At 20.5% G+C, this 10,313-nt stretch overlaps 1 protein-coding gene across 3 annotated transcripts; it reads right to left on the bottom strand.

Moving 5' to 3' along the window:
- LOC107996978 (uncharacterized) lies at positions 1-4,979 on the bottom strand. Of its 3 annotated transcripts, none has more exons than XM_062084034.1 (9): positions 4,475-4,979; positions 3,518-3,637; positions 3,322-3,439; positions 2,730-2,991; positions 1,704-1,820; positions 1,516-1,606; positions 375-520; positions 173-305; positions 1-110 (listed from the first exon to the last, which is right to left on the bottom strand). In XM_062084034.1, the coding sequence occupies exons 1-9, from the start codon at positions 4,613-4,615 to the stop codon at positions 60-62; spliced, it is 1,179 nt and encodes a 392-aa protein (XP_061940018.1). In that variant the 5' UTR covers positions 4,616-4,979; the 3' UTR covers positions 1-59. The 3 variants fall into 3 exon arrangements, with proteins under 3 accessions (XP_061940018.1, XP_061940019.1, XP_061940020.1); XM_062084035.1 differs by having other exon boundaries at positions 3,518-3,633; positions 4,475-4,651; XM_062084036.1 differs by lacking the exon at positions 3,518-3,637 and having other exon boundaries at positions 4,475-4,975.
- Positions 4,980-10,313: the final 5,334 nt, after the last annotated feature.

Below are 10,313 nucleotides of genomic sequence, written 5' to 3'. Positions count from 1 at the left end.
TACAGAGTAATAATAATTGTTTATTTCAATATAATATATTTAATATGATATTATCAATTCTATTGTATCGAGTATATCAAAGTAAAATATGAGAACGAAGTACTCAACATCTGAAATGAAATAATTTTTATTAGTTTGAATTAAAATGATGATGTCTTTATTTAAACATTACCGCTGTAAATCCTACATAGCATGGAACGAATACACCAAAAATGTGAAGTACACATGCCTTTGAGCTTCGTATCATAATAAATAATAAAATCTTTTGTACTTTTAACGGTATAAAATACCATGCAGGAATATATCTGTCAATTAAATAGAGACATATTTTATTGTTACAGTAATTAATTTAATGAATAAAAATTCAAACTTACAATTCATGAAAAAATTCTTCACTATTGTTCATAAGAATCTGACTACTATAGTTACATGAAAACATAATCACCAAATGATTGGCAAAAATTATAAGAGAGATTAAAATTTCTAATTGATCCTTCTTAATTGTAATCGCATTTACTACCTGTAAAATATTTTTAAAAAAAGTATATTCAATACGATATATTCACTTTTAGATTGATTACATTTACTTATTATTATTATTTATTCAATATCTTATACAAGATTACCTTTGCATACAGAATGTCTCGTTTTAATCTGTATTTGCACAATTATCTTCTGAATTTTATTTACAAAAAGTGTTGCATATATAATTTGTATTTCAAGAGATCTTCTAATGATGACGATAATTTTTGTTTTTTTAAATGAATCTACATATATTTATTGAAAATTTTAACCTATTCCATTATTATACGAATTATGTTGCTCATTGAAATTCACTTAATATCTCATATAATTGTTTAAATTTTGCTTTGATTATAGTCAAAAGATTTTTGATGGAAATAAATTATTTATATAAAGAATAGTATAGTTATTGACATAAAATATTTTATTAAAGTTACTATTCCATAGAATTTGAATTTTTTTCAGAGTTACATAAATGGTAAAAAAAATTTTTAGAGAAAAATCAACCATTATAGAATCGCATAAGAGATATCTTTCAAATTAGTTGTGACAGTTCTGAGTGAAAAGAACTATAATTTAAGAACAGAATAAATCACTGTATCGATGTGCAAAGATATTTCTTAAAATATAGAATAAATTTCTACTAATTAATAATAATAAATAAATAATCTTGAATGATTTCCAAAAATCAAATTAGGAAAATAAATTTGGAATAGATTAGGATTTTCATTAAATAAAAATATATAATTTTATTTAAAAAAAAATACAAAATAGAAAGTTTGAGAACTAGAAAAATTATTAGATTATTAGACAAATCGAAGAGTCATTAAAAATATCTATTTTCAAATACAAGTTTCGTATAAAATATTATATTGTGTCAATTCAAGAGATTAATTGTGTGAACAAATTGAAATAGAATATCTGGTGTAAGTGAGAATTCTGATATCTGCGAATTCGTTTATTATTACCATGTAATAAAGAAAAAATACTTACTCGATGCAGACTTATAGCCATTGAAATTACAACTAGAAGAGCGGACATCATAAACTGTTGTCCTGAATTATTTATTAAAACATTGATAAGTCTTCCATTGCCACATGAAATTCGCAAACGACATATTATATATAATATAAGTATATAAAAGATTAATTTATATTAATATCATGTTATATTTTACTAACTTGATAGCTCGATTATGAATATCCACCACGTGATAAATCTCTATGAGTTTCGAATCAATTTGCTTCGATGAGAGATTAAATATAGCTAAATACGTAATAATCTTTTGTATTCGATGGCTAAAAACATGAGATAATATAAATAATGTAAATAAACATTGCTTAAGAAAGAATTTTATAATTTTATTATTTAAAATTGTTTTGTATATATTTGTATAATTGATCAATAAAGTATTAGTACTTTGTCTTTAAAACATTACAACTTTCTTAAAAATTGTAGTTCATGACTTTTCTTTTTGCAAAAATTAAATGGATTAATTTATAGTATAATATATAAGAAGAATTTTATAAAAACTGCAATTTGTTCGCGAAGAATATAATGAAAGATATTTTTTTTTAGTTTTTTTTTTTTACTATATATTAGATATTTAATGAAAATTTAAAAAATATAGATTTGTCAGTATTTATATAGTTTATATGTATTTATGTATATATTTAGAGTTTCAAAATTTCTAAAATCTATTGTTAAGATTTTAATAGTGACAACGCTTAAATGATAACATCTGAAAGATTTCAAGCAATTTTTTTTTTTAATTTTTCATTTTGCTAAGAAATTATTATTGAAAAACTGTGATCAATTATAAAACATCATTTCGTTAATACCTATATTAATAACTTTCGTTAACGAATAATAAAATCGAAATGAAAATTTATGCCAAAATAGAAGTTGCTTTCTAGTCATCTCAGAATTTTAAATCAAAACTTCTCAAATCGATTTCTCGAATATATTTGTTTGTACACTTAACGTATATTACTTAATGTTTATCAATATAATCTATATATTAATATTCTATATAAGGAATAAGAAAAATATAATATTTTAAATAATATTAAATTTACGAATATTGTGCGATCAATTATAATCTTATGAATGTTAATTCATATTGTAAAAAATGTTGTAAATACTGTAATTGTTAATATTTGTTACATAATAAGTATTATGAAAGAGGAATATGATAATTTACTTACCTAATAATTTTAAATAACATGCCTGTATGATAACTATAAATTCCGATTATTGATTCCGTACATATTACAGATAATAATCCAAATGTAAGAACAAATAAAAAATCCAAGCATAAAATATAAAAATATATTATTCGATTGACAGAAAATAATGTAACGTAATGAAGGATACGTATATAAGATTCGTTCAAAGGCATTATGCAATGCATTATTAAAAAATACAATAAGAATATACAAAATAATGTAACAGTTAAAAAAGTCATACCTAAAAATTGGAAAAACTATACAATAAATTATGTTTAAACTAGAATATTAATATAATATTATCATTGAAAAAACATTTTTGTTGTAAAAATGAAAAATATTCTGGTATTTTTGTTAAAAAGTAACAAGTAAATATTACAAGTATTAGTAATATTAATTGTTCTTAATATTATATACATATATATATATATATATATATATATATAGTTCAAAGATTATATATATAATAAAAAATTTATATTAAAACTTATAAATTTAATAATATACAATTATTTTGAAATATTTAAGTTTTTGCGACAAATATTATAAAAGAAATTTACATATTTCTTACGGAAATATAAATCGATCCTTTGACAAGAATCATCGATGTATTTCGTTCGTATCTGTATTTCTATTGAATCTTGTATTATACTTTCTTCCATACATATATGACGAAATAAATATTTTATCTATGCCAAAAAAAAAAAAATGACATGTAAAAATATTTTTCTATGAAAAAATCTAAAATAACTTTAATTTTTACTTACCATAGGAAAAAATACTATAAAACTTATATATCGTAACAAAATTATTATAAGTGGACAAGTCGTAGAAAATATTAAAATACAGTTTCGTAACGTAATTTCAGATCTTATAAGTGACACTATCTAAAAAATTTTTAATTATAATATATTAAAAATATTAAATTTTGTAAAAATTATATAACATTTCAATCTGTTCTTAAATACATTATCATTTTTATCATTTAATCAGTGTTCTAAAATATATATAATATTATAAGTTTATTGTAAAACAAAAATATATAAAACAAAAATATAAAAAATAAAAATAAAATGTAGATGTAAAAACATAAAAATATAGATATTAATTTTAATATGTTTTTTTTATACATGTATACAAAAGTTGAATAGCATATATAAAGGAATAAGAAATAAAAATTAGAATAAAATTTTTTCGTTTCGTTTTTTTTAAAAAAATTAAATTTTTTAAAGAGTAATTGCTTAACCTTAATTAGATCTTCAATTAGATACAAATAAATTATAAAAGAAAATTCTTCTATATCTGAAAATATGCAAACATTATAAAATTTTAAGTCTTTTTCTTTTTAAATGATATGCATATATACGTATGTTAATAAAGAACAACTCTACAACTTCTAAAATACACTTCTTTCGAAAATTAATTTTTAAACGAAATAAAATTATGCCATATGTGTATTTATTAATTGGACACTGTATATATATCAAAATATAATAATTTCTGAATATTATATAAATATATTTTCATACATTTATATCATGCTAATACAGTATACTATTAACAAACTTAAAATCATAATTATTATTTCAAAAATAAATGTATATTATTAATTTATGGAAAAGAACATTAATATATTTTAATAAATAGATATAACACAATATTCTATAAAATATTTCTATAAAAATACAATGAATTATACAAAGAAAAATTATAATTTTCGTCACCTGAATTATTATATTGCCAAGAAATAATGCCGATATCCATAATCTTTGAATCCACACATAGACTGAGTTATTATACGGCCATAGTCCAATGATTTTCAACACAGTACTATAACTATGATAGTGTTTGTTGAACACGTCCATATTTCTAGTCAGATATCGACTGTCATGTAGAACTGGAAGAATTATTACTATACCTCGGCTTGATATATTATTTACGCAATTATTTTTCTTTCTCGTATTTTCATAGTGTTATTTTTTTACAATAATAATAGTATAATGTGTAACGATTGCGGTAAATTACAATCGATCGATTTTATGCATACCTTCTGCAAGGAGATTTTGCATAATAGATATTGTTTTCGAGAAAATTATAGTATTCAAGTTTCTTGTTTATATTATTAATTTTTATTGTCATTTATTTTAATCTTTAATCTTTTCTTTATTTTCCTTTTCCATTCCAAATGTTGAGAGCATGAATAGTATCTTTCGGTTATTCTACAAGAGAACTTCTTCCTTACTTGTATTGTTACTTTATTCAATTACGAATATTTCATATTGTTATTTCATTTAATTGGAGGAATAAGAAAAAAATTGGAAGAGATCAATAAAAAAGAAAGTGTTTTGCTTGAATGATAATAATGTTAGAAAAAAGTTTGCATAATATCTTAAAATACTATATTATATTAATTATTGTCGAAAGTAACTTTTAGATATTGAATGCTGTATTATTAAAATAATTATCATTTTAAGTTATTTTATGGAATATATAATAAGTTATTTTATAGAATGCATTTAATTATTTAATTATAGGAATGTAGAATTTTATTATCTTTAATTTGATTTTGAACAAAATTGTACACTATTGTAATTTGTGTGAAATAAGTATATATGAAATATATATGAAATATTTTGATAATTTAAATGAAATCCAATATAATTTTATTAGAATATATGATAGAAAATATGTATAAATTTATAATCTTTTTTATTAAAATTGAGGATTGATCATAAAATATATATTCTACAATCAATTGAAAATATAAATAATAAATAATGATTAAGATTTTCTAATTTTTGTAAATTTATAAGATAATTTGGAAAAATATTTATAAAACTTTATTATAGAAAAGATATAAATATTTATAAAATTTTTAAGATGCTCATTAAGCGGAAAAATAATATAAATATTATAAATTAATTAGATCGAGTTAAAAGAACAACAAGTATTTATTGTTTTTTAATATTTCTAATTAATTTTAATAGTGTTCAAATGCTCAAAAAACCAAAAAACATTTTCAACATTTTTTTTTTAATATTAAAATTTCAAATATAATCAATCAAACATACATAAAATATAAATATTAAGAAAAAATAAAAAAATTTTTTAAAAATTTATTTTTAAAAAATAATTGAAAAAATAATTGAAAAAATTTTTTTAATTTTCTGAATTTAAACAAAACTTTCTGAAATTCTATAAAAACTCTTCAATATTATATGAAAAAAATCATGCAGAAAAAAAAATTTTGATTTTTGAATTCTTAAAATTTGAAATTGATAATCTCGAAAATATCTATTGTGAAACAACATATCATCATTATAACAAAAGAATACATATATTTTTTTATAACTTTTATATTCATAAAACTTACATTATTTTCTAATCAATTCAATATTTTATATTTATTGTTCGACAACGCAATATTGCACGAGAGGAAAACATTATATCATTTTATATATCATCGATCTTAAAAAAGATGATGATGATATAAACAATCATTAAATCTTAAAATTAATAAATAAGTTATAAATTAGAATATTTAGATATTTAACAATTCTTTAAAAAATACTTTAGGAATTTATTCGTGATACTCCATTTTTTTATTTTAAAATTTTTCTTTTTAACGTTCAATTACCAATTCCATCAATATCTGATAATAATTTTTGTTATGATATCGTTTTCATTATATTCGGGAAAATAAAGTTATAGATATTCCACAAGTATTCTGATTTATATTGTATTTATTAGAAAATGATGGGGGCTTATAATGCTTGAATTGAATTGTTAAATAAATAATTCTAGAGAATTTTGATATAATACAATATTTTAATATTTTAATAACGTACAATGTATATATTAATGAAAATTATTAATTATATATCGAATTATAGTAAATTCCAGAATAGTAGCATTATATAACATTATATACAAATTCATAGGTAAATTGTTGTAAAAACGTCAAATTAGTTAAGATGAATGTATTTTTTTTTTATTATAAATATTAAAAAATTTATTATAATAATTCGATTATCAAAATAATTTTATTCGGAGAAATTAGTGAATGAAAATAACATCAGAATGCAGTGATAATGTAAAAAAAATATAATATGGATAATTAATATGGATTATTATATAACATGGACATAAAATATGCCATTAAAATACCGATATTGAATTTTGACTATTATTTCTATTAAAATTTAAACTAAATTTTGAATATTTTACAAATGAGATGTCTGAATTGATGATATTACTCGAAGAACCACTTAGAACTGTATGATTTATATTTGAATGAATGAATAAATAATGGTGACTGATTATAATGATTCTAACTATATTTCTATCTGTATTGTCGTTAAATTCTATCTGATCTAAATTCAATTTTTTTTTTTTAATTGATCTGATCTAAAAAGTTTTCAAAGATCTTTTCTCCAATCATTATTTTCTGTGAACTAAAATAGAGCTAGAGCAACCAATAATGACGTTGGAAGACGTTTCGAAGGAGATGACATTGCACCGCGTGGAGTTCAAGACCCCTCCGATAACTTCCATAATAATCAATCGCAAAGCATTAAACAAATGACTTCTAAAATGGCTATTGCTCTAGTATCTCTGTTTAGATTGAGGATCTATATCTACTTGTGAATTTTTGTTAGACTATCGAGAATAGTAAGCTGAAAAAGCAACCCTTGAATAATAAATTAAAATTTAATTTGCATAATTAAAAGTAATAAAATTTATCCTGTTTAAAAAAACATAAATCTATTCCATACTTATATTACATGATATCTAAATACTTACAAAAATTAAAAATAAAAATTTATAATTATAATTTTTCGACATTAAAAAAATAATTTATTATTTATTGCTTCCTTAAGATTTACAACCAGCTTATTCGAAGAAGTTTTTCACATAGAAATTTTTTTTCATTATTGTCGATCCACTATTATCGACTTTCATTAAAACTAAATAAAGAATAATATTGCCTAAGAAGATTGCCGTTTTTGAAGAAAATTAAGTCGATATTTACAATCGTATATTTTTCACATACTTCAGCCTGGCTGAAATGGAAATCGATCCCAAGAATAACATACTCAAGATATCCAAGAGATTCAATGACAACTAACATTGTTCTGGTTAGAAAAATCTATAATAAATATATGCTTTAATTCTTGATTATCATCATCTTGATATCTTTATGCAACTCCAATTGAATTCAATGATATTATTATATGATTATTATATCATGCCTCAAGATGAATTAAACTTGAAAGAAATTCTGGAGGTTCACTAAAAGAGAAATTCAATGAATCTGGCACTTATCGAGAACATATCGTATTCTGACCGTTGAATATAATTATCTACTAAAATTGTAAGAGATCTAACTCTCGTATCGCATTTTTATATATTTGTACTTATAGTTAAAAAAATATAGCACCAGTTACAAGCACTAGCTTATATACATTTCAAAATAGCTTTGGATACACTTAACAAATTTCCATCTCCTATTATCATTAGTGCTTATGGTTCTTTTTAATGAACATAAAATAATAATCATGTTATATGATTAATAATATGATTAAAATGTAGATATTGAAAGAATTTTGAATATTTTTTTTTCTATTTAATAATCTTATATTAGATTAAAAAACATTGAATATTAACATTGAATAAACATATCATTTCGAGCATATTCATTTTATTACTAAAATCGAAATTCATGAATGTATCAGTAAGATAAAAAATTGAGACATATTATTTCTTTTTATTAATCTTATCAAATCAAAAGTCAATTTTATGGTTCATTATATTTTTTTAGATAAAATTCCAAAACTAATTCGAAATAAATTATGATATTATCCAAATAATATACAGACTTTTATTTTTTCTTGAGGAAAAAGCAATTAAATTATATAAAAAATAAACAAAAACAATTGAAGCGCAATGATTAATAGTGAAAAAATATTTCTTTTTTTCATTATATTAGAAATTTTAACGATCATTCGCAATGTTCGCATTCATTTCTAAAAATATATAAAAATAATTTTGGTTTTCTTCTTTGAATAAATGATATATGAAAAGATAGGTCAACAAAAAATGTTATAATAAATGTTATATAAATATTATAGTTAAAAAATAAAATTAATATTAAAATTATCGTTGAGAGTATCAATTTTACCGAAGTTTTATACGCACTATAAGTTTGATTTTAATGCTGATTTATATCGCGAAATATTAATTTGATGTACGTAAATTTATGTAAAATTTATTATTTAAAAATTACTATTATGCAAATGTATTATTACAGAAATCTAAGAAAATATAAGAGAATGTAACAGTGCAATTCAAAAAATTGAAATTGAAATTGAAATTTCTGAATATTATATAAATATATTTTCATACATTCATATCATGCTAATACAATATACTATTAACAAACTTAAAATCATAATTATTATTTCAAAAATAAATGTATATTATTAATTTATGGAAAAGAACATTAATATACTTTAATAAATAGATATAACACAATATCCTATAAAATATTTCTGTAAAAGTACAATGAATTACATAAAGGAAAATTATAATTTTCGTCACCTGAATTATTATATTGCCAAAAAATAATGCCGATATCCATAATCTTTGAATCCACACATAGACTGAGTTATTGTACGGCCATAGTCCAATGATTTTCAACACAGTACAATAGATGTGATAGTGTTTGTTGAATACGTCCATATTTCTAGTCAGATATCGATGGTCATAGATGTAGAACTGGAAGAATCATTCGACTATATTTCGGCTTGATATATTATTTGCGCAATTGTTTTTCTCTTTCGTATTTTCATAGTGTTATTTTTTTACAATAATAATAGTATAATGTATAGCTATTGCGGTAAATTACAATCGATCGATTTTATGCATACCTTCTGCAAAGAGATTTTCTATAATAGATATTGTTTTCGAGAAAATTATAGTATTCAAGTTTCTTGTTTGTATTATTAATTTTTATTGTCATTTATTTTAATCTTCAATCTTTTCTTTATTGTCCTTTTCCATTCCAAGTGTTGAGAGCATGAATAGTATTTTTCGGTTATTCTACAAGAGAACTTCTTTCTTGCTTATATCATTATTTCATGTCATTATTTTATTCAATAGCAGTAACAGGAAGAAATTGGAAGATATGAATAAAAGAGAATGTGTTCGAATAATAATATGTAAGAGAAATATTTGCATAATATCTAATTAACTTAAACTAATTATAATAATTTTTATATGTTGTATATTGTACTTAATTTACTTATATTATACTTATTGTACTTATATTGTACTTATGTTGTATATTGTTTTAAAAATAATTTTTATTTTAAATAATTATTATTATAATTATAATTAATATTATTTCAAATAATATTGTTAAAACACAATTATTAATACTTGAACGAATAATTTTATATTTAATTTAATTTCAAATGAAATTATATGCTATTGTAATTTATATAATGTAACTTGAAATATATATGAAATATTTTATAAAATATATTTTAATAAAATCCGATA

Source organism: Apis cerana, linkage group LG13 (assembly GCF_029169275.1).
Source record: "Apis cerana isolate GH-2021 linkage group LG13, AcerK_1.0, whole genome shotgun sequence".
NCBI classification, from domain to species: domain Eukaryota; kingdom Metazoa; phylum Arthropoda; class Insecta; order Hymenoptera; family Apidae; genus Apis; species Apis cerana.
The sequence above is the reverse complement of the archived record's forward strand: the minus strand, read 5'-3'. Positions and strand labels throughout refer to the sequence as shown.

Coding starts and splice junctions, on each gene's coding strand:
- LOC107996978 (XM_062084034.1), bottom strand. CDS start 4,615: ATGGACGTGTTCAACAAACACTATCATAGTTATAGTACTGTGTTGAAA. Junction 2,992..3,321: donor AAGGATCGATTTATATTTCC/GTAAGAAATATG, acceptor TCCAATTTTTAG/GTATGACTTTTTTAACTGTT. Junction 111..172: donor GCTATGTAGGATTTACAGCG/GTAATGTTTAAA, acceptor ATTTCATTTCAG/ATGTTGAGTACTTCGTTCTC.